Here is a 24495-nt window from a genome sequence, read left to right on the forward strand (position 1 = left end):
AGTCATGATTTTATAGACCTCAATCCTATTCCCCCAAGCTGAAAAGTCCCAGTCTTATTAATCTCCCCTCATACGGAAGCCGTTCCATACCCCTAATCATTTTTGTTGCACTTTTCTGAACCTTTTCCAATTCCAATATATCTTGTTTGAGATGCGGCGACCACATCTGCACACAGTATTCAAGATGTGAGCATACCATGGATTTATATAGAGGCAATATGATATTTTCTGTCTTATCTATCCCTTTCGTAATGATTCTCAACATTCTGCTCGCTTTTTTTGGCTGCCACTGCACATTGAGTGGATGTTTTCAGAGAACTATCCACAATGACTCCAAGATCTCTTTCTTGAGTGGTAACAACTAATTTAGACCCCATCATTTTATATGTATAGTTGGGATTATGTTTTCCAATGTGCATTACTTTGCATTTATCAACAAATAATCAACAAATACTTCTAGCATTGGTATATAAGCACTTTAAAAACTAGTCATGTTTTAGCTGTTTGCCAGTACATGATGTAATTGAATGGGACTTTTTTTCCACTTGACTGTTTCTCATCTGATCTTACCTGCCCGTGCAGCAGGCACGACCTGAGGGCTTGCAGGCCAGCAGCACCCTGCAGGCCGTGCTCCTGCCCTGTGTATCCTTTCTGCCCAGTGGGGCTGCAGCAACTGGCACACATGGCAGTTTTAGGCTGAGGCCAGCCGGTGGTCCTTGCTGGCCTCCACATGGCACTTGAGCAGAGGAAACATCTGTTCCTAGGGGACTTCTGCACCGCTGCACAATGCAGCGTTTGCCCAGAATTAATGCTCTGTGCAGCATTTCCTTTGTGCCTGCAGACTTGGCACTGCATTACTAGCTGCTAGTAGGGGCCGCTGGACTCCACAGAGCCCAGCTCCCAAATAGATGCTGCTGGGAGGAGGGGTCAAAGCTGGAGTCGTCCCAGCAGCGGCAGTGCCTAGCTGAAGGAAAGAGGTGGCCTGCAGGAAACTCCATACAAGCCCTGGACCTAGCATCAGGTTGTTTCTCCCTCTGGGGGGTAGGGAGCGTGGGTGTCTAGGCTGGGGGGGAAGGGGGCATGGCTGGGCAGTGCAGAGGGAGGGGGGTGGGTGGCTGGACTGGGAGGCACCCCACAGCTGAGCTCTGGAGGGAGGGGGGTGTGGGTGTCTGCCCTCCCCAGCTGGGGCGGGGAGGGAGAAGAGAAAGAGGAATTGGGTTGTTGTAGGGGTTTCTTTAACTCTCTACCCCTGGAGGAAGTTTGTTGTCTGTATTGTTACAGATATAGTTGCTGACAGGTATTTTGAACTAAATTATCAAAATAGTTGAAATTGATGTGAGTACATTGTGTTATTGTTACAAAATATGCAGAATTTTAAAATATTCTGCACAGAACTTTTAAATTTTTGGTGCAGAATTCCCACAGGCATAAACATCCCCGGTCCTACCTGTAGCGACCCCCAGCTCCAGCACCGTGACACTGCCCAGCAGACAGGAGGGAAAAGCTGGTGCCTATAGCCATCCCAGGGAGGGCAATGAAGGGGACAGCCCTTCCTGCCCACAGTAGCCAGGCAGCTGCCCCCAAGTGATGCCCCAGCTCCCCAGCCTGACCCCACCCAGCCCTTGCTGCCATGGCCTGAGTGTTCTGCACCCACAGCAGGTGGGTTGGAGGCAGCTGGAGCCCTAGCAGAGGCACCCTCTTCCCCTGGTGAATGTGGCCCCAGTCCCTATGCACACACACGCACACACACACAACCCAACGGCAGGTGTAGGCGGTGTCCTTTATTGCTGGTGTAGGCAGTGGGCAGGATGCCCTGGCATGCATACATGGGCACCATGCTGACTCCCAGCCTGGCATGGGCATTTCCTTAACACACATGATAAGCAGCCATCCCCAACTCCCCATGGCTGGGGGTGCCAGGCAACAGGGGCAATGGCTGGACCATGCAGGCCCTGCCCCCTCCATAGACAGGGCACCCCAAGCATAGCTGCTTCTATAAAATGGTGGCACTCTGCTGTGACCCTCTTCTTCAGCCCCAGACCCATCCATGGCAGGGGGCACTGCAATCCTCCCTTCACAGTCACATGGGTTCCCGTAAGCTAATACCAGGTGAAGGGCCCCCACCCCCAAACTCTGGGCACTTTTCCTCCCTGCCAGAGCAGCTCAGAAGGGAGCTGCTGGGCCTTGTGCTTTGAGAGGGGATGGGGTGAATTTCCATTGGAGCCTGGAGTCAGGGAGAGTGTCATGGTTTTACCCCCTCCCTCCGCCTCAAAAAAAAAAAATTGGCTTTTTTTCCCTATAACTGAATATTTTATAAACACTGGAAAATCCAGCAATGGAGGACAACATCACATACGTTAAATACCCCCATGGAGCAGCCAGTCTTCATGAACATGCATACACATGCACAAACCACATCCCACCCCCAAAGATATTCACACAAACACCACACTACAGATAAACATACCCCCCCATGCACAAACGTACACACAAACCACCATTCCCAAACATTCACACGCACCACACACAAACGTCCACCCCACCTCCTCAAACAGAGACACAAACCACACGCCTACACCCTCCCACACACAAACGTACACACACATGAGCTACACACATCGTACACCCCACCCGCACACACACATCCAAACGCACACACACCCAAACATGTATACACACCCCCTACACCAAACATACAGAAGCAAGAAATATAAATAAAGCTGGCCTCTCCAGTACCGGGCTCCCTGGAGGGAAGTTGTGCGGGGGGATTGGGTGCATTTCCATGAGGCCCTGCAGTGAGCACCCTCAGGCAGCTGTGCCTGGGCACCTGGCACACTGAAATCAGTGCACACAAGGCACAGCAGCATCAGGTATCCCAGCAATACCCAGGGAAATGCCAGAGCTGGCTTGGGTGCGAGAGGGCAATTGATGTCTTGAGCTTAGCTTGGGGCCAGTCTGCCCACGTGTTGCACTTTCATGGGATCCATATGGGGAAAGGCACATCCAGGGAATCACCTCCCACTCCCCACCAGCCCTGAGCACCCACCCAGCAGGGCCCCAGCTTGGAGCTCTGTCTGCTAGTGTCCAAGGAGGCTGCGCTGCATGGAAGCCAGTGTCCTTGGTGCAGCCTCTGCACTAGCCTCCCCTACTCCGTAATGCAGAGCGTGAAGGTGACAGCCAGTGAGCTGGGGCCTCCAGATCACATCCATGGTTCTGCCTGCTGCTGCTGCTCACATGGGAGGCCTCCCTACCAGGCCTGGCCTGCACAGCAGCCGCAGGGAAAGCTCAGGCTGGAAAGAGCTGGGGGCTTGGCTGCCAACCCCAGGCCCTGGGTTCAGTGCCAGCTAGCTCCAGGGTGGGGCAGAGACTGGGAGGAGACTAAAGACGCCCATGAGAAGCAGCCACAAAGAACACTGCAGGCCCCAGTCTCTTGCCTCATGCTGGTCTGTCCACGTGCCATGGGATCCCAGGGCTGCAGCCCATTCTCCCCTCACTGTTCCATCAAGAGCTGCAGCCGAGCAGGATTGGAGGCAGCATCCAGGCTGGGGGAGCCTGGAGTATTGTCAGGTTGGGGGAGGATGTAAATGTGGCACCAAGATACTAACTAATGCCATGGCAAGCTGAGCGTGAGATGCCATGACTGGCACAGCCCCTCCTACTCCCTGGCAGGGTGCAGTGGATCGTGGCTTCTGTGTGAAGCAGCCCCCGAGCAAAGCACACATGATGGAGGTCAGGGACCCTTGTCAATACTCTAACCCTATGCAGGGGGGACACCTCGCCTTGGGTGGTGGGAGGCCAGGAACAGGCCTTAGCCCTAGCTCTCTCCTGGCCCAAGGCTGCCCCCACCCAAGTGGCACGCAGGGTGGCACTTAGTAACAAAACACAGACAGCGAGGCCAGTCCCACAGCAGACCAGACTGAGCCCACTGCAGCCAGAGCCCTGGGGCAGCTCTGACACTCATCTTCCTGAGAACCAAGTCAAACTCCCACCTGCAAGGAAGGCTCCACCTGGGATGCTAGAAGGGGCATCAAAACTCACCACCCTTGGGGGCTGGGAGGCTCCCTGCTGACCAGAAATACATGCCACAGGAGGGATAGGTACCTGGTGCTCCTGACCCGCCCCCTGTGCCCCGCCCAGGGCCTGGAGCTGCCTTCCTGACTAGCCTGCAAGAAGCTGCTATCGGCACAGCTGCTGTGGCCTGGGAAGCCCGCTGCCAGGGTCACACAAGCAGTGCCTGCAAACTTCAGCTCCAGCCCAGCCAGGGGACAGGTTCAGGCTCAGAGGCTGATTCTTTGGCTTCTGAAATGCAGAGGAAAGGAGGGCGCTGCTCCCCCTGCCCTGTGCGCTCCCTGCACATGGTATTGCCCCAGGGCTGAGAGCCAGGCCAAGGGAATCCCAGGACCCAGGCTCCTCCCAGCCCTGCTCTGTAGCCAGACAGAGCTACTATGTCATCCACAGAGGGCTGAGAGTGACCCTAAGTGCAGCCCCCCAGCTGGCTCAGCCCCTCATCCATACTGCAGCCCCAGAACCCCAACCTCAGTGGGCTGTCACACACTGCCCTGGTGTCTCCAAGCCTCCATCCATGCTGTGCAAATCAAAAGGCTGCAAGAGCCAAGTGCTACGCAAATTTGGTCACGCTCCAAATGGCTTTGGCTTAATCTCTGGGTTCCTATTAATACTGGGAGCCTGGGCGCATGCTCCTGGGAGCTCGGCGGCCACGCCCAGGCGTGCACTGTGTTGGTCTCTCCAGAGCTCCAAGTCCAGAGGGCAGAGTGTGCTGGAGCCCACGAGCGAGCACGAGAACACCTCCTGTACGCTGTACCTGCTGCCCAGGGCCCCTGCTCCTGGGCAGGTTGCTGGATTAAGGCTGACGGCATGAGTCATCGCCTGCTACAGGGCTGGGCCAGGCTCCTGAGTGTGGAGCCCAAATTTCTTTAGCTGAAGCCCCACCATCTGGTGCCTGGCACCTCCCCTGCTGGTGTCAAGGCCCCAGGCTGTGCCCAGCTCCCACCATCTGGCTCATGTTTTGGTGACACTGGAGCCCGGCAGGGGATGTGGACGGTCCCAGGGAGCATAGGGGCAGGGGGAGCCAGGCGCGGTGGTGGAGCAGCCAGGCCACTCACAGGCACACGTTGATCTGCTTGGAGAGCTCTCGCTCTAGGTCCAGGATGAGGGCATCAAAGTCCTTTAGGTTCAGGCGGGGGCTGAAGGGCGCCTCGGGGTCGTCGACCAGGGCAAAGTCCCCCACGAAGACTGTCTGGCTGGGGCCACCCAGCCCCTCCCGCAGGTCCAGCACCTCATTCTCGCTGTCGCTGCCAGCCACCTCGGCATCGTTGACCTCGTGCCCCAGCCCAGCCACCAGCCCGTACTCCTGGCTGCACACGCTCCACTCCCCAGCGTAGCGGTTGGTGGGGGGGCTCTCCAGGCCCCGGGGCCGGTGACGAGCCACCACCTCGCTCTCCATCAGATCCAGCCGCAGTGCAGGGTGGCGCCTCTGCCGCAGGCAGCTGGGCTGGGCCCTTTCCCGGCCCCCCACGCCGGGCCCTGTCCTGTCGGGGGCTGGGGAGACAGATCCCAGTTACCGCAGTGCTCTCCTCCCACAGCCAGACCGGCCAATCAGAGGCTGCGATCCCACGGGGAGGAGCCCGGCAGCGCATTGTCCCCCACCCTGCAGCAGGCCCCCAGCGGCGCATTCTCCCCCCCCACCCCGCAGCAGGCCCCCGGCGGCGTGCTCTCCCCTCACCCCCACCAACACCCTGCAGCAGGCCCCCCCGGCAACACGCTCTCCCCCCACCCCGCAGCAGGCCCCTGGCGGTGCGCTCCCCCACACCCTGCAGGAAACCCCCAGCTGCGCTCCCCCACACCCTGCAGGAGACCCCCAGAGGCGCATTGTTCCCCCCCCGCCCATCCCCACCCTGCAGCAGGCCCCCGGCCGCGTGCTCTCCCCTCACCCCCACCATCACCCTGCAGCAGGCCCCCCGGCAACACGCTCTCCCCCCACCCCGCAGCAGGCCCCCGGCGGCGCTCTCCCCCACACCCTGCAGGAGACCCCCAGCTGCGCTCTCCCCACACCCCGCAGCACGCTCTCCCCACACCCTGCAGCAGGCCCCTGGCGGCACTCTCCCCACACCCCGCAGCAGGCCCCCCGCAGCGCGCTCTCCCCACACCCCGCAGCGCGCTCTCCCCACACCCTGCAGCAGGCCCCCAGCTGCACTCTCCCCACACCCCGCAGCAGGCCCCCCGCAGCGCACTCTCCCCACACCCCACAGCGCGCTCTCCCCACACCCCGCAGCGCGCTCTCCCCAGCGCGCTCTCCCTACACCCCGCAGCGCGCTCTCCCCACACCCCGCAGCGTGCTCTCCCTACACCCTGCAGCAGGCCCCCAGCTGCACTCTCCCCACACCCTGCAGGAGACCCCCAGCTGCGCTCTCCCCACCCCCCGCAGCGCGCCCTCCCCACCCCCCGCAGCGCTCCCCCCCCCGCAGCAGTCCTGCGGCCACACAGTCCCTCCCCTCAGCTGCACTTACCAGGCCAGGCCTGCAGCAGGTAGTGCAGCACCTCAATGTGCCTCTTGAAGTCGAGGGCACTGGCGATCTCCCCGCCGTGGGCGTAGCTGCGGGCCCTCTGGCGCTGGGGCTCCCGATTCTGGCTGAGCAGCACTGGCCCGAAGCACACGGCAATGTTCTGGGAGTTCATGCGGTTGAAGTCGTGGAAGGAGGCCACCAAGCTGAGATGGTCCAGCAGCACGGTCAGCGTAGCCTGGGGAGAGGGGAGCGTCAGCCCAGGGCCTGGCCCTGCCCCACCCACCCAGTTCTGTGGGCTCAGGATCACCCCGGAAATCCCAGGTTTTTGTACCTCAGAGGCCACAGCCTTAGTCTGTGCCCAGGTGCCAGGCTCCTGGGAGGGAAAGCACCTGACTTGGAGAAGCTGGGGGAAGGAGGGACGGCCCGACACTGAAGCCGAGGTGGCTGGAAGCTAAAGCCAGACAAATTCAGACTAGAAATCAGGCACAAGTGTTTCCCAGGGAGGGGGGTGAACCACTGGCACAAACTCCGGGGGAAGTGGTGGATTCTTCATCTCTTGATGGCTCCAAAGCCAGGCTGGGGCCAGGCTGGGAGATGCTTTAAACACAAGTTACTGGGCTCAATACACAACGTGGGGGTAACTGGGTGACATGTAGGGGCCAGTGCTGCCCAGGAAGTCAGACTGGGTGATCTAATGGTCCTTCCTGGCTGTAAACTCTGCGAATCTTGCTATTTTCTCTGATCTCACTGCGGTGAAACTCCTTGATCCCAAGGGGCAGCCAACCTGGAAAGCTGCCCAGGATCTTAGGTCCCTGCAGCGAGCAGCACCGGCTACGTGCCTGGGGCTGTGCCAGGGGAGTACCCAGCCCCCATGTATCCAGCGCTGTCACAGACATGTGCAGCCCACACGCGCGGCAGGGGCAGAGCTGACCACAGCCTCCCATCTAGGAGATGGGGATGTGCCAGTCTATGGGGACATTGTTGCAGCAGCACCAACCAGCCCCCGGGACAGCTCCAAGGGCACTGTGGCTTGGCTCCACAGCCAGGTCTCCTTTCCTACCTGCCCACACTCCCCTGCTCCGCCCACTGGCAGGCGCTCACCTTCTCAATCTCTGGCAGGCAGTCCAGCAGAGCGACCGTCTCCTCCGCATTCTGCCTGCTGAGCATGTCCTGGGGCGGGCGCTGGGCCATGGCCTCCAACACCACCTCATAAAGGGTCTTGGTGATGAGGGGCGTGGGCAGCTCCCGCAGATAGTCCTTCAGGATCCCTGCAGGAAAAGGCCAAATTCCTGTCAGCTCCTTGGCAGGCTCCTCTCCCAAACTGGTCTCTGCTGGGTCCCACGGCGGGGAGGGCACAGGACTCATGGCACTGAGCAGCCTATAGAAACTACAGGGAGTGCACAGAGAGCCCCGTCTTCTGGGTTCTATCTCTGGGAGGCGAGTGGGGTCTAGTGGCTAGGGCAGAGGGACTAGGAGTCAGGACTCCTGGTTCTACCCTAGCTCCAGGAGGGGAGTGAGGTCTAGTGGGTTCAAAGAGCCTAAGACCAGAAGGGACCATTATGATCATCTAGTCGGACCTCCTGTATAACAGGCCAGAGAACTTCCCAAAATAATTCTAAGAGCAGAGCTTTTAGAAAACCATCCAATCTGATTTAAAAAATCAGTGATGGAGAATCCACCACGATCCTTTTTCAAATGGTTAATTACTCTCACCACTAAAATATATGCCTTATTTCCAGTCTGAATTAGTCTGCTTCAACTCCCAGCCATTGGATGGGTGTTACAGTTTTCTCTGCTAGATTGAAGATCCCCTTATTAAATATTTCTTTCAAATGTAGGTATTTATAGACTGTGTATGTCACCCTTTAACCTTCTCTTTGTTAAGCTAAATAAACCGAGCTCCTAAAGTCTATCTCTGTAAGACATATTTTCTAATCCTTCAGTCATTCTCATGGCTCTTCTCTGACCCCTCTCCAATTAATCAACATCCTTCTTGAATTGTGGGCCCCAGAACTGGACACAAGATTCCAGCAGGGTCGCACCGGTGCCGAATACGGAGGTAAAATAACCTCTCTACTCCGGCTCAAGATTCCCCTCTTTATGCATCCAAGGACTCTTTTGGCCACTGTTCAGCTGATTATCCACCAAGACAACTACCAGATCTTTTTTAGAGTCCCTGCTTCCCAGGACAGCATCCCTCCATCCTGTGAGTGTGGCCTACAGTCCTTGTTCCTGATGTACACATTTACATTTAGCTAAATTAATACATACATTGTTTGCTTGTGCTGTTTACCAAGCGATCCAGATCACTCTGTATCAGTGACCTGCCCTCTTCAGTATTTGCCACTCCCCCAACTTTTGTGTCATCTGCAAACTTTATTAGTGATGATTTTATGTTTTCTTTCACCAGGCCATTAATAAAAACATTAAATATCATAGAGCCAAGAACAAGTCCCTGTGGGACTCCACTGGAACCACACCTGCTCGATGACAATTCCCCCTTTACAATTACATTTTGAAACTTATCTATCAGTGAGCCACTTTTTAATCCATTTAATGTGTGCTGTTATATTTATAAAAAGAAAAGGAGTACTTTCCTTTTCTTTTTGCGAATACAGACTAACACGGCTGTTACTCTGAAACCTGTTATATTTATACTGTTCTAGCTTTTTAATCAAAATGTCAGGGGGTACCAAGTCAAATGCCTTGCAGAACTCTAAGTATATGACATGTACACTATTACCTTTATCAGCCAAACTTGTATCCTCATCACAAAAAGGTATCAAGTTAGTTGGACCGGATTAGAGTGGGGGTCAGGAGACAGGACTCCTGGGTGCTTTACCTTGCTCTGGGAGACGAATGGGATCTAGTGGGTTGCGGTGAGCCTCCTACTGACTTGCCTGAGCACGTGTGTCGGGGGGCAATCCAGGAGCTGTGCTGGTGCTGCATGGGGGTGAGGGGTGGCTGGGCACTGACCTGTGATGACGTTGATGTCTGGGTACAGCTGTTCAGAGAGCGTCACGGCTGCACTGTCCCTCTCGAAGGCATCACGCAGCTCCTTCTTCACGGCCGCCGAGCCACACAGCCGGTAAAGCCCTACAATCTGGGCACAGGAGGTGCTGTCAGTGGGAGAACCCATTCCCCACCGCCCCCCGCACTTGTCCCAGGACCCAAGGGGCAGCATGGGGAGGGGACAGGGACACAAAGAGGGAAGACAGCACGGAGCCCATGGCCTGCTGGGATCCGGCCTGCTCAGGAGCCGCGCTCACCGGCTCCTCGCCATGTACCTGCTGTGCGTGTGTTAGCTGCGTGGCATGGGGCTGGAGTGCCAGGTGTCCTGCAGAGCCCACTCCCCCAGTATCGCCTCCCCCGCCACTCACCTTCAGTCCCCGCTTCTCGATCTGGGAGACGCATTTCTGGATCAGCAGCGGCACCTTGGTGGCAGTGTTCTCCCTTTCCACCAAGTGACGCAGCTCCACGCCAAAGACCCGTGGCTCCCGGTCACTGGGGCTGCCGGGCATGTCCCACTGCTCCACCAATGTCAGCTTGCAGTAGAGCAGCCCGCGTGGCTCCAGCCGCACTGCCAGCTGCTGGGCCCTGCACCCTGAAGAGCAGAGGGCACCGGCATGTGTCAGACTGGAGCAAGATGTGGACGGTCAGCAAGGGCCAGCTGGGAAACCACAGCATCTGCCCCCTCTTTGTTCTGCCCCATGCCCCCCCCCCCACACACACACACACAGCTCTGTCCATCTGAGCACCATTGGACCCTGCCTTCTGCCCATTTGTATGTGTCCCCCAGAGTCCTGCCCAGCTAAACCCCATGGGGCACTGATCCCTGCCCATCTGTATGTGCCCCCCAGAGCCCTGTACATCTGAGCCCCATTGGACACTGCCCCCTGCCTGGGTGTCACTGCCCCCTCTCAGGCCCTCTCCCCATCACCAGGGCCCCCGTCTCACTGGCTGCTCCCGTTACCTCTGAAGACGTGGGGCAAGACAATGGTGCCATGGCAGCACACACGGTTCCGGCAGGTAGCCAGGTCCCAGGAGAAGACAATGACCTTGAGGTGTCGGGTGCCCTCCAATTCCAAGTTGAAGGTGTGGTTGAGGCTGAGGAAGGTGGCTGTCCAGGGCAGCAGGGCCGTGCGCGCCTTGGGGGCTGCATCCACCTGCAGGACGCAGAACACCTCCCTGGACTCAGCCTTTGGGGGCTTAAGGTCCCCCACACCGTACAGGTGGACACTGACTAGGCCCGAGATAGGCTGCACACAGCGCGGCTGTTCCAAGGAGCTGTAGGGCTGGAAGGCATCCACGTCCAGCCTGGCCCCAGGCTCATGCCCCTCTGGACCAGGACAGGCACGCTTGTCTGCCTTGGCCAGCAGCTCAGGGGAGTCACCATCACTCAGGTAGCCGCCCTTGCTGGCTGCCTTGGCACGGTGCGGGCCCTGTTGGGATGCCACACTGCTGTCCAGGTGGTAGCGGCTGATTACATTCCCCGGCTCCTTGCGGGCATCCCTGGGTGAGGTGCTGCCACTGCCCTCAGGCTCCTGCCCCCGGGGCTGGGCACTACGCAGGCTCAGCTTCCTCCTCAGCTCCGGCAGCTTCTTCATCTTCAGGGACAGGCGGCGCACGGTGCCCGGGGACTTCACCCTGCCCAGGGAGCGCCCCTTCTTGGAGACGCTGGGGCTCAGCGGGGGGGATGGGCCAGCCAACCCCACAGCCGCGCTCAAACATGAAATCGGCAACTTCCCTGGGGGGAGAGACCTGATGAGACGCGCACCTCAGCCACAGTGGACACTGGCATGCATGGGGAAAGGGAGACCCTTAATCTGGGGCATGGAAGGGAAGGGCCATTACAGGGAGGAGGGCCTGTGGGACCCAGAGCAGCCAAGACTGACTTGCTGGGGATGGAGAGAGTGGTTGATCCCACACAGGGAACCAGGCTGCAGTGGGGATGCGGACGCAGGGACAGGGACCTGGGGGGGGGGCTCTATGGAAAGAGGGGGACCCCACGGGATCAGGTGTCCCATGGGGAGGGGCATGAGAGGGGAGGGGCTCATGAGATCAGGGTGGGGCTGCCACCAGAAGATGGTGGGGCCACGTGGAAGCAGCTCTGTCTCATGTTTCTGCCATGCTGTTCAACCCAGAACACACCCTGTTAGCACCACACCCCTCACCATAGGCCAGTGTCCTGCCGGCACCCATCTCCTCGCCTCGGCCCACTGGCCCAGCTGGGGTAGGTGCATTCTGTGAGCTGGGGCTCTCCACTTGCCTGGCGATGCTCCTGGGGGGCCCTTCATCACCTGGCTCTGCCCTGCTGGGCCTGCCCTTGTCCCCGTCAGATTCCCGGCTCCCTGTGCCACTGCCCCACTTCCTCCAGGAGCTGCCAGGCTCGGTGCCTTGCCTGACACCTACAACGTCCTCATCTTCAGGGATGGGGTTGTACCAGATCTCCCCTTCGCTGCCCGCGGCGCCCACCTCCTTCAACTCTGTGCTGGTGCTGGGGGCCAACTCCTCCGGGCCCTGGGCCTTGCCAGAGGAGAGGATCCAGTGGCGGCTGCTCCTCTCCAGGTTCTGCAAGTAGGCGCCGTGACTGGCACACCTCACACCACTGCCAGAGGCGCAGAGCTCCACATAACTGCACATCGACTCAGCCTCCTCATCACCAGGGGCCAGGCTGGGCTGAGGGGCTGGGGTCGCCAGGGCCAGGCTGGGCAGAGGGGTGGGGGGCACTGGGGCTGGGGGGCTCTCCACAAGCCATGCCTCATCCTCAATGGCTGGCCCCCCTGTGTGGGTGGGTGAGAACAGCTCCTGGGGCCGCAGAGGGCACTGGGGGTCCTCATCAGTCTCTCGACCACAGGCAACTGGCCCTACGCCTTCACCCTCATCCTGCAGCTCTGCGGAGGCCGTGGGGCTGGCAGGCACCTTCCTGCTGTAAGAGCTACATGGCACATCCCGGATGCCACATGAGAACCTGGCCCAGCTCTGCTTCCTGGACACGGTAATGGCTGCCCCTCTCCGACAGCTCCCATCGTGGTCATGAGATGCTGGCTCTGGCCCAAGGACTGGCTCCAGCTCCATGGGAGAGTCCAGCATCCTTGAGGGGCGCTCTGTGGGGAACAGGAAATGTGAGCTGAGGGTTAATATCAGAACATGCCCAGTGCACACACACGCCATACCTAGTGCATACATCAAGTGCCCACCCAGCATATACACACACACACCATACCCAGTGCACACACAGCCAGTATGTACCCAACATATACACGCACCATAGCCAGCAAACACCCAGTGGTGCACACCTAGTACACCACACCACAAACCTCTGAATGCCAACGGACAAGGGGGTGCAGAGGGGTCACTGGACTCCCCTGATTCTGGTGTATACATTCTGGTTCACCAAAGCATATTGTGGGAGGTCTCAAATAAAAGCTGGTGTCACACTGGTCAGTAATATCGTTGTGAAATGTACCTACAGATACTATGTAAAGAGTTATGTAGATATACTGAAAATATACTCAAGACTGTGTCTAGAGACTTGGCACCAGCAAAGGAGAAGAACAGGTTTCTCTCCAACAAGAAATGTTTCTCTATCTGGAAGTTTGCACATAAATTAAGTATTGTATGCTTCACAGTGGGTGCCTTATCACCAGTCTGGACTGAAAGCAAATGAAGGATTGTAAGAATTTCAAAAGAAACTAAATAGGAAGAACAAAGCAGCTGGGGGGTGAGAGACACCTTATCGGCAGGTAAATATCAAAGGGTTGAGCCACTGTGTTTTGGAGGCAAAGATACCCAGGCACCCTTCACTGAGGAAGAAAAAGGACAACACTTGTTTCATGGAAAAGGGATAGGAGTGTGGTTGAGGCTGGTATGGGTTGGTGAGGGGGTATGGCCATGCAGGCTGATGCTTGTGTGGGTTGTGTGGGATGGGAACATGGCAATGCGTTGTTGGGACTGGTGTGGGTTGTATGGAAACAAGCATGGGGCATGGCCTATGGGACCGGAGTATGGCCACGTGGGCTGAGGCTGCTGTGGGCTGTAGAGGAGGAGGTGTGGCCTGTGGGATAGGGGCTCAGGCTGGCACAGGTGGTATGAGAGAGGGCATGACCCATGGGATAGGGTTGTGGCCATGCATTGCTGCGGGAGACAGTGTCTAAATTAGCTGTTACCACTTAAGAAAGAAATCTTGGAGGCATCATTTATAGTCCTCTGAAAACATCTGCCCAAAGTGCAGCAGCAGTCAAAAAAGCAAACAGAGTATTTTGAACCATTAGGAAAGGGATAGATAATAAGACAGTAAATATCATAATGCCATTGGATAAATCCATTGTACGCCCACACCTTGTCACCACATCCCAAAAACATATATTAGAATTGGAAAAGGTACAGAGGAGGACAACAGATGACACAAATTTGGGGGAGTAGTAAGTAATGAAAAGGTCACTGATTCAGATCACTTGGTAAACTGGGCACAAGCAAACAATACGTGTTTTAATACAATTAAATGTAAATGTGTACAACTGGGAGCAAATACTGTAATACTCACAGGACAGGGGCTCTATCCTGGGAAGTAGTGACTCTGAAAAAGATGTGGGAGTCATGGTGGATAATCAGCAGAACATGCACTCCCAGTGTGAGACTGGGGTCAAAAAAGCTAATGTGATCCTGGGCTGCATAAACTGGGGAATCTCACGTAGGAGCAGAGAGGTTGTTTTACCTCTGTATTTGGCACTGGTGCAACCACTGCTGGAATCCTGTGTCCAGTTCTGGTGCCCACAATTCATGAAGGATGTTTATAAACTGGAGCAGGTTCAGAGAAGATCCATGAGCATGATTAAAGGATTAGAAGTATGCCTAATAGTGATAGACTCAAGGAGCTCAATCTATTTATCTTAACAAAGAGAAGATTAAGGGGTGACTTGATCACAGTCTATGAGCACCTACATGGGAAAGAAATATTTAATAATGGGATCTTCAATGTAGCAGAAAAATGTCTAACATGATCCAATGGCTGGAGGTTGAAGCGAGACAAATTCAGACTGGAAAATAAGGTGTAGATTTTTAACAGTGAGAGTTATTAACCATCGGAACAATTTTACCAAGGGTGGTGGGTTCTCCATCACTGACAATTTTTAAATCAGACTGGATGTTTTTCTAAAAGATCTGCTCTGGGAATTGTTTTGGGGAAGTCCTCTGGCCTGTGTCATACAGGAGGTGAGGCTAGATGATCACACTGGTCCCTTCTAGCCTTAGAATCTATGAAAAAACAAAATGATGAGGGGAATGGAACAGCTTCCAGACAAGGAGAGATTAAGAAGACTTGGACTGCTCAGCTTAGAAAAGAGACGACTAAGGGGGGATGTGATAGAGGTCTATAAAATCATGACTGGTGTGGAGAAAGCGAGTAAAGAAATATTATTGACCCCTTCACATAAGAGAAGAACCAGGGATCATCCAATGAAATTAATAGGCAGCAGGATTAAGACTAACGTAAGGCAGTACTTCACACCATGCACAGTCAATGTGTGGAACTCATTGCTATGGGTGTTGTGAAGGCCAAAAGTATAACTGGGTTCAAAAAAGAATGAGATAAATTCATGGAGGATACATCTATCAATGGCTATTAGCCAAGATGGGCAGGGATGCAACCCCTTGTCCTGTGTCTCTAACCTTCTGTATGTCAGAAGCTGGGACTGGATGACAGGAATGGATCATTCGATAGTTGTCCTGTTCTGTTCATTTTCCACTGAAGCATCTGGCACCAACCGCTCAGACCAGACACTGAGCTGGATAGACCATTGGTCCGATCCAACATGGACGTTTTTATGTTATGGGGGAGGCAGCTCTGGACATTCCTTGCTCAGGATGTGCTCAGGATTGCTGAGGGGAGGGATGGGCTGTCTGCGACCTCTGCTCGAGGGGGGCTGTTTCCTGCAGGGGCCTGAGCCCAACCCTTGCAAAATGGAGTCCTCCCCCAAGTCCTTTGCCACAGCCTCAGCACTGGCCCTCAGCCTCCTGGGCCTGGCTGCCCCAGCATGTGCAGCAGGGCTGACAGAGGCGTCATTGTGGGAGCTCTGGCTGGGCAGGCGGGGAGCTCCCAGCACACACAGCTGCTCACAGCCCCTGCCAAGTTGGATTTCCTGTTGTTTACTGCCTGGCTGTCAGGGCAGCGCTCCCTCCTCCCAGCCTGGCCTAGCCTGGCCCCGCAGCGTAGGGACACAGGGCCCTTTGCAGAACGGGGCCCACCCGTTATGTACAGCCCCCGCCTCCCACAGCCTCCTCCTGGGAACGAGCCCATAGACCAGCATCACATGGGCACACCAAACGTGGGACTGCAGAGAAGTGGAGACCTCCACTGTTTCCCTCCCTACAAATGCACATACTCTGCTCCTCTCCCCCGCACACTCCATTGCCCCATACCTCCTTCCCACTCCTCGCTCCCTCCCACACACATTGCCCCCCCAACCCCCTGCTCCCCTCACATGCACCCCACTCCCCCTCACATGCACCCCGCTCCCGCCTCACACGCACATCCTCCCCGCTCCCCCCCACACGCACCCTGCTCCCCCCACACATGCACCCTACTCCCCATCTACACGCCACCCTGCTCCTCCCACACACGCACCCCTCTCTCCACTCACAGACACCCTGCTCCCCACTCACAGTCACTCTGCTCTTTCCACACACGCACCCCTCTCTCCACTCAGAGACACCCTGCTCCTCACTTCCTCCCACACATCCCCTACTCTACCCCACACTCCCTACTCCCCGTTTCCAACACACACACACCCTGTTGCTTGCTGGCCTCACACTGTGGCTTCTCCACACACCCCCACACTGACCCCGTTCCCCTACACACACACACCCAGCTCCTTGCTCCCCACCCATACCCTGCTCCCCCTACACATGCCAACGCTCCCCACTCCCCTGACACACAGACCCCACTGCCCCCTCACATCTTCCCCACTCCCCCACGCAGACACCCTCATCATAGAATATCAGGGTTGGAAGGGACCTCAGGAGATCATCTAGTCCAACCCCCTGCTCAAAGCAGGACCAATCCCCAATTTTTGCCCCAGATCCCTAAATGGCCCCCTCAAGGATTGAGCTCACAATCCTGGGTTTAGCAGGCCAATGCTCAAACCACTGAGCTCTCCCCCCCTTGTTACCCTCCCCAACACACACCTCATTGCTCCCTTACACCATGTCTGCTCCTCGCTCACCACCACACCCCACTCCCCCCACAGACCACTGCCTCTCACATCTTCTCCACTCCTTGCTCCCCCCGCCCCACTCCTTGCATTACTGTCCCTCACACATCCTCCCTGCTCCTCACACACATGCACACCTGCCTCCCCCTCCCACACACACGTGTGCACCCCACTCCCGACACCCACACACCCCCATTCCTTGGCACACCTGCTGGAGCTGGGCAAGATCTCTACCCACAGATGCTGGGGAGCTGAGGGGCAGGATGAAGCTGGTTGAATCACAGGGGACCAGAGTGGGGGGAGTGGAGAACAAGAAGGAGCCAAGGCTGGGTTTACAGGGGGGCAGTGGAGACTGGCCAATTGCTGTGGCAGGAGGACGGCTTAACGGGCATTGGCTGGAGGGGTTGATGTGGGTGTCAAAATCCGACCCAGAATCCCCCCATTTGAGAGGTGGGAGATTTCCCCAGACTCCTAGGGCCCAGGACCCTACAAAAAGGACAGTATGTGTGCCACACCCAGCATGGACCCCGCAGAAGGGCGGACCCATGCCAGTCAGGTTCAATCCCCCAGAGCTCCTGGGCAATGGGGCTGCTGGATCTGAGCGGGGGGACAGGTGGGGCGGGGGAAACGGGTTCTGGGGCTGCACGGGGGGAAGGGAGACCAGAGCTGGGTCTGCACAAAGGGGACAGGCGAGCCTGGAGCCACTGCATCTGTATGGGGAGATGGGAGGAGCTGGGGCCACTGGGATGGAGGGAGGCATGGGGTGATGGGTGGGGATGGAGCCATTGGGACCACACAGGAGACGGGTGAGGGCGGGGGCAGCTGGGTCTGCACGGGGGGATGGGCGGGACTGTGGCCGTTGGGTGGGGAGCAGGTAGGGCTGGGACGATGGGGTTGACGCCACTGGAGAGGACTGTGTAGTGTCAGGGGGATCGGAGCTGGGGCCTCTCATGGGAATGGGAGGGGCTCGGAAGCGGGGCTGGGGCCGCTCAGTGGGGTAGGTAAGTCTGGGACCATTGGGTCAGGGTGGAGTGGGGGGTGGACCTGGAGCAGGGCTATGGTCACTGGAGTGGGGGAAGCGGGTCTGGGACCATGGGGGATGAGTGGGGCTGGGGCAGGGGCTGCTGCGTCTTTGCGGGGGGAGCGGGGCTGGGGCTGCTGGGTCTTTGCAGAGGGAGCAGGGCTGAGGCTGCTGAGAGGCCGGGGGGAGCAGGGCTGGGCCCACTGGGTGGCACCCCAGTGAGTTGACTCCACTAGCCCTGCAGAGGCACAAGGACCAACAGTCAATCAGGGAAAAGAATCATCACCATGTGGCTGGGGTGACAGCACAGGAAATAATGCCCCGAATCTCCCGCTCACAGGGTTGACCCAGTGACTTGATCCTGAGAACAGCAGGGCTCCAGGATCAGGTTGGGCCAGAGGGCGCTGGCTAAGGGACACTCCCCAGTGGCAGGGAGAGTGACCTGCCGTGAGGCAGCTCCTTGCCTCCTGACCTCACTGTGCCAGCACCCCAAACCTGCCAACAGCAGGACACCCCCAGATCTCCAGAGTCCCAGCCCAGTGCCTCGTCCCCAAGGCCGGCCAGCCTCTCACATCAGCGCTTCTGAGCAGCCACCCTCCACTACTAACCCAATTCCATCCTTCCCGGTGCAAGAGCTACCTCCTCTGCAGCATTGTACCCTTGCCTACCAGGGCCCAGTCTGACCTTCCCTCCCTGGCCCACGGCCCTTCGGCGTTCCCTCTGTGGCTGGACATGGTCATTGATTCACCCCAGTGGCCTCTCCCTGCTCTTCTCCAGGCTTGCCCTGCATCCTGCTGCCCTCTCTCCTGAGAGCTAATCTGTAGGAACACAGAGAGGAGTCCGGAGGAGGGGGCGTGGAGTCACTGGTGAGTGCCCCCTCACCTGTGCTGAGAGTGCAAGGACACAGGGACAGGCAAAAGACTGGCCCTTTGCCCCAGCCCCTGTTGCCTCACATGGGCCAGGATCACTGGAGGTGATACCCCGATGCACAACTGCAGGGCTGCCCGTGCACCAGGATGGCATCCAAGGGTACGTGTGGCCAAGCACCAGCAGCAAGGATGGGACACAGTCTCAGCCCATGGGAGGCGGCAGGAGACCTGGCTTGTGGATGCTGCTAGGTCAGAGATGAGTGCCAGCGTGGAGCCCTGAAGGCCTAGACCGTGGCTGTTCTGTGCCTCAGAGGTGCTTGTCCTCAGGCCGGGCAAACCATGCCATGGCCACAAGCTCTCCTCCAGGTGAGGGAGCCCCACATACTGCTTTGCAACCCCTCCTCAGCCATGCACTGCTCACGGCCACACAGGGGGCTGGTGGGGACCGTACTGCTCCTGTGAGCTGTGGTGGGCGGAAAGAGCTGAGGACTCCCTGCATCATGCAGGACAGGCAGTCCAGGGAGCATCTTCCTTCTCCCAGTGGCTGCATGCAGAGAGTGAATGGAACCAGTGGACAACTGGACCTGGGTGGACTCTGCAGGAGATTTGCAATTTCCCATCACCACCCACAGAAGGCAGCCTGCTAAGGACCAAACAGCCCACATGGATGCATTTCCTTGGCCCTTGGCTGTCAGCATGGCCTTTTCTGCTGAACCACAAGGCTGCATAGCAAGGGCAGGACAATTCCGGGAGCTGATCTAGCAAAGGGAATTGCCAAATCATTGATTGCAGGCTGTTCTCCATCACAAACTCACCAGGAACCTACACCTGCTCTGACTGCAGGAAGCCACTCGTCCTGGACTCCTGTCAGAGGCTTCTTGCTGGGTCACTCACTCACCCCTTTGCCGTCTCCTCACAGTCTTGGTGGGGGCTGGCTCTGGCATGAACAATTCCTGCCTCTGAATATTAAAGAAACTGGATCCTTGTGGGTGGAGGGGAAGAATTCTTTCTAGCATCTCCAGCCTCCTTGGTCACTAAGAACACATCACACTGGCTCTGTGCACACTATGGGCTTTCCCTCTGGAACATCCTGCAGGTGCTCCCGGTAGCAGCGACAGCTCATCATGCAGCATTCACTCTGTCCCACCCAGATCCTCTCAGATCAAGGGTGCAAAGTTTCAGTCCATCTGTCAGGTGCCGGGGCAATCCTCTGGGGCAGCCTCAGCCACAGAGCTACCAAATGGGGAGTGGAGGGGACAGAGTTTTGCCTTTTCCCTACTGAGCCAGACTGGCCCAAACTCACGGGGGACTGGTTTTGTTGCAGTGACCCAACTGCATGCCCAGGTGTCTGGGGTCAGAACTGGCTCCAGCCGAGCTCAGCTCTGGCTATGGCCCTTGGGGGCCTCAGGTGCTGTTTGTGCTCTGGCAGCACTGGGCCCCATTGCCATGTGACATATCCTGGTCCAGCACAACCCCGTCGGCTACAGCTGCTATGTCTAGGGCCCGACCAAATTCACGGCCGTGAAAAACACATCACAGACTGTGAAATCTGGTCTCCCCCATGAAATCTGGTCTTCTGTGCACTTTCACCCTACACTATACAGATTTCACAGGGGAAGACCAGCGTTTCTCAAAATGGGGGTCCTGGCTCAAAAGTGGGTTATGGGGGGCGGGGGTCGCAAGGTTATTGTAGGGGGGTCACGGTATTGCCACCCTTACTTCTATGCTGTCTTCAGAGCGGGGTGGCCAGAGAGCAGCAGCTCCTGGCCAGGCACCCAGCTCTGAAGTCAGCGCCCTGCCAGCAGCGGCGCCTAAGTAAGAGTGGCAATCCCATACCACGCCACCCTTGCTTCTGTGCAGCTGCCTTCAGACCTGGGTCAGGATCCCTACAGATACAACACTGCTACATTTCAGATTTAAATATCTGAAATCATATTTATGATTTTTAAAATCCTATGACTGTGAAATTGACCAAAATGGACGGTGAATTTGGTAGGGCCCTAGCTATGACTATCTAATTCCTGTCTGTCAGGCTGGTGTGGCTCTGTGGTCTCCTGGCTCCCCCTTCCTCTCTGATAGATCCTCAGGGAACTCTCCTCCTCCCCTTGAGGTGGGGGTCCCTCCCAGCTCCATTCTTAGTCCCATCTCTCGAGGGGCCTCAGCTGCTTTGACTTTCTTCTCTGCTGGTGACCCACAGATTTGCCTCCCTCCAACTGCACTCCCCTCCCAGCCCTCCTGGATCCCTTTGGCAGGGTGCTGCCATGAGCTGAGACTCACTGTGGCCCAAACCCACCTCCTAAACCACTCCCACACTTTCCTCTGTCTGGGGGTGCCGCTCAAGCCCATCATCTAGTCCCTATCTCTGAGCCGGCCACTCCCCTGACCCATCCATCCGGCCACTGCTTCTTCCTTCGCAGCCTCTCCCAGTCCCTGGCCTGTGCTTCCTGCCTGCACGGCCAGTGCTCCCATCCAGCCCTAATCACCACAACTCTGGCCACAAGGCTGGCACCCCAACCCCACCCCATTCAGAGAGTCTGTGACCAGAAGGGACCAGTGTGATCACCTAGTCTGACTTCCTGTAGAACACAGGCCGGAGACCCACAATAGTTCCTAGAGCAGATCTATTACAAAAACATCCAATCTGGATTCACAACAAGCTCATCGTCCCACAGCATCCCAAACCCCAGCGCTCAAAGCTTAGTGAGTTTGGCCCCAAAACTACGAGATCGGCTCCAAACTGATGGCAGCATCTCAGCCAGCCAGTGCAGGGGTGGAACATTTGCCTCCTGGAGTTGGGTCCATTTGGGGTCATGGTTCCAGCCTTTCTCCCCCACCACCAGGGCCAGAAACTCCCTGTTTTTGTAATGAAAGCTGCCAATTTTCCCAAATCCCAGGACTCCAGGAGCTGAGGCTTTGGGACACTCAGCATAGTACAAGTGTAACCCACACACCTTCTGGGTGTGGTGTTCTGTCCCATCTAGTGGCACCAAGACCACTCAGAGAGAGGTCCCCAATTCAATCCTGCCTGCCGACGACAGGGGTCTGTTGGCGTTACAAGCGGGGGCTCATCCAGGATTCCAGCTGGGAAGCCTCTGAAGTTTGGGATGTGCTTCCTCAGCTAGGGGAAGTATGTAACCCACACACCTCCTGGGTGTGGTCTTCTGTCCCATCCAGTGGCACTGAGACCACTTAGCGAGAGAGATTAATGAGTCTGCTCTACAGCCTTAGCTAACATCCAGTTGGCTTTTAACTCACACAGTAGAGGTTCATGCACTAAGCTCCAGAGGTCCTGGGTTACACAAGACTTCTGTCACACTGGGAGATTTGGCCTGGCTATTTGCCTCCCCATCCCTCCACTAGGTCCCCTCCTCCACCCATCCGCTCAGCCCCCACCACCCAACCTTTGCTCAGTGCCTCCAGCACTGCTGGGCCACGTCCCCCAGAACCCCCTTGGCACTCACACCCAGACCCCCCTCCCCGCCCCCAACAGCTCCCAGACAAAACCCACTCATCCCCCTCCTTACCCACTCACTCCCCAGGCCACAGCGCACAGAGACCTGCCAGCCCATAGCAGCCCAGACACACACACTGGGATCCTGACGGGCCACGGTCGGTGCTGGAGTCTGTGCTAAAACAAACCACAACCGAACCCCGGCGCAGCTGGGAGGAGGCAGCTCGCACTGCCCCGTGCTGGGGATTGCAGGGCAGCTGGGTGGCGGGGAGCGGCTGGGTCTGAGCCCTCCCCGCTGGGGTGGGAAGGGTCTGGGTTTGCCCAGGGAAGCCGGAGTCCCCGGGCAGTCTAGTCCTCTTGCCCCGGCGGGCGGCTGTGGGGGCGCTGGTTGGCTCCTGCCCCTTCCCCTCCCAGCCCTCCCCCCGCATTCTTTCCTTCCCTCCTTCGGCCTTTTTAGGAGCGAGGCGACTGGTGGGGCTCAGCGCCGCCCCCCTGCCCCTCCGATCCCAGCTCCCCTGGCGCCCCCAATGGCGGGGGGGCCCTGCAGCCCCAGCTCCGGGCGGCCCGACGAGGACTGGCCGGGACGGGACGGGACGGGGGGCGCGAAGGGCGCTAGCCCCCCTCGGAGCCCCGCTGGCTCAGCCCCTGCTCGGCGGGGCGCTCCGCTCCCCGCGAGCATCCCCGGGCCGGGCCCTTCTGCGCTGAGAGCCAAGTCCCCGGCTGCAGCGGCGCCCCAACCCGCCCTGCCCGGGAGCCCCTTCTCGCCCCGGGGCTCCTGCAGCCCGGATCCGCGGCGGGCAGCCCCGGCCGCGACGCCGGACCAGCCGCCCCGCGCTCCTCGGCCTCAGGACGGTTCCACTCGGGCGCTCCCCCGGTGCTCTGAGCCGCGCATCCCTGCCCCGCCCGCGCCCCGAGCGTACCTCGCTCCTTCGCATCCGACTTCTTCCCGGGAAGCTTCTCTTTGCCCCGCAGCCTGGAGAACGTCCTCCGCAGCAGCAGCTCGGCCATGGCCCGGCCGGGGCGCACAAGACCGGCGGGACGGGGGGGGCTCCTCACGCTGCCAGGCTGCCCCCGCTGCCCAGGGGTCGCCCGCCGACGTCCGCCCGCTGCTGCCCCGCCATCCCGCGGCTCGGCCTCGGGCAGGAAGCCACAGGAAACGAATTCCAGGAATGCTTTCCCCAAACTCGGCCGGGCTCGGCCCCCAGCCGGAGCCAGAGCAGGAGCTGCTGGGAGCTGTAGTTTCCTGGCCCCGGAGCTCGCGCGAGCTCGCCACTTGGCTGCGTTCCCCGGGGTCCGAGCTGGGAAGAGCCCGCCAGAGTGATGCGCCCGCCCCCGGCCGAGCAACGGGCCATTCCCGAGGCAAAACACCCCACGAGGATGGGGAGGGGGGCAGTGAGCGCCAGGCTACTGCCCTTCCGTGGGAGTGGGGGCTCTAGAAGGTGGGGTGGGGGCTCTGGAGGGGGCGGGCTTTGGGGAGCGCTGGGGGTGGAGCTCTGGAATACACGTGGGGGCTCTAGGGAGCGCACGGGGGGACTCTGGAATGTGGGTGGGGCTCCGGGGAGCATAGACGGGGTGGGGGCTCTGGAATACAGAGATGGAGGCTCTGGGGAGCGCTGAAGGAGATGGGGGCTGTGCAATGCAGGTGTGGGTACTGGAGCACAGAGGGAGTGGGGGGGCTCTCGAATATAGAGGTGGGGGCTCTGGGGAGCTCTGCCACATAGGGGGCTGCTTTTGGTTGTTGGTGGGGGTTATTTTTTTACTCTTTTCTGCTTGTTTTAACTCAGCCATACACAGGACACCCAGCCCTCTGGGCACTAGCGAGCTCCTTGGAGGGCTCCAAGCTGCAGGCTCCCTCAGCCTGCCATTGCAGGGGGAAGGGGGATCTTTCCCGAGGAGAGTTCTGCTCCCAAGCGCCGAATTTTCTTTGAAGTAAATAGAAGTTGGCAAAAACAAACCCACACCAAAGTGTTTTAAACTGTAATGAAAGAAATCTTTCCCCCACCACCCCAGGTCACCAACTCTCCCTCCAATGCAATCTGCCCACAGAGCCACATTCCTGCAGAGCATCCATCCCCCAGACAGGCCCTAGTGCCCAAAGGAGCCCTGTTCCTGCAGGGAACTCCCTGGCCAGGCCCCAGTACCCCACGGGAGCCCTGTTCCTGAAGAGCATCCCCCAGTCAGGCCCAAGTTTATTGCCAGTTTGAATGACTCATTTCAGCTTCCAGCCATTGGATCTCATTATGCCTGATTAAAGACCCTCTAAAATCAGAGACTTTTTCCTCACATAGGTACTTCTAGATCTTGATTCAGTCATCCTTAACGTTCTCTTCGAGCAACTAAACAGACTGAGCTCCATTAATCTCACTGTACAGGCAGTTTTCCTGACCTCAGATTTTTCTGGTGCATTTTCCTAGAGCCC

General features: G+C 58.0%; 1 protein-coding gene across 1 annotated transcript; it reads right to left on the bottom strand.

Annotated features, from left to right (window-relative positions):
* Positions 1-2419: 2419 nt before the first annotated feature.
* Positions 2420-23423, bottom strand: SYDE1 (synapse defective Rho GTPase activating protein 1). The gene is made up of 8 exons (XM_073318165.2): positions 22997-23423; positions 11699-12631; positions 10498-11271; positions 9905-10128; positions 9501-9627; positions 7626-7792; positions 6528-6759; positions 2420-5559 (listed from the first exon to the last, which is right to left on the bottom strand). Exons 1-8 carry the CDS (start codon positions 23082-23084, stop codon positions 5120-5122), a joined length of 2985 nt encoding a protein of 994 aa, XP_073174266.1. The 5' UTR covers positions 23085-23423; the 3' UTR covers positions 2420-5119.
* Between the last annotated feature and the right edge of the window lie 1072 nt (positions 23424-24495).

The sequence above is a fragment of the Lepidochelys kempii genome, chromosome 20, assembly GCF_965140285.1.
Source record: "Lepidochelys kempii isolate rLepKem1 chromosome 20, rLepKem1.hap1, whole genome shotgun sequence".
Taxonomy (NCBI): domain Eukaryota; kingdom Metazoa; phylum Chordata; order Testudines; family Cheloniidae; genus Lepidochelys; species Lepidochelys kempii.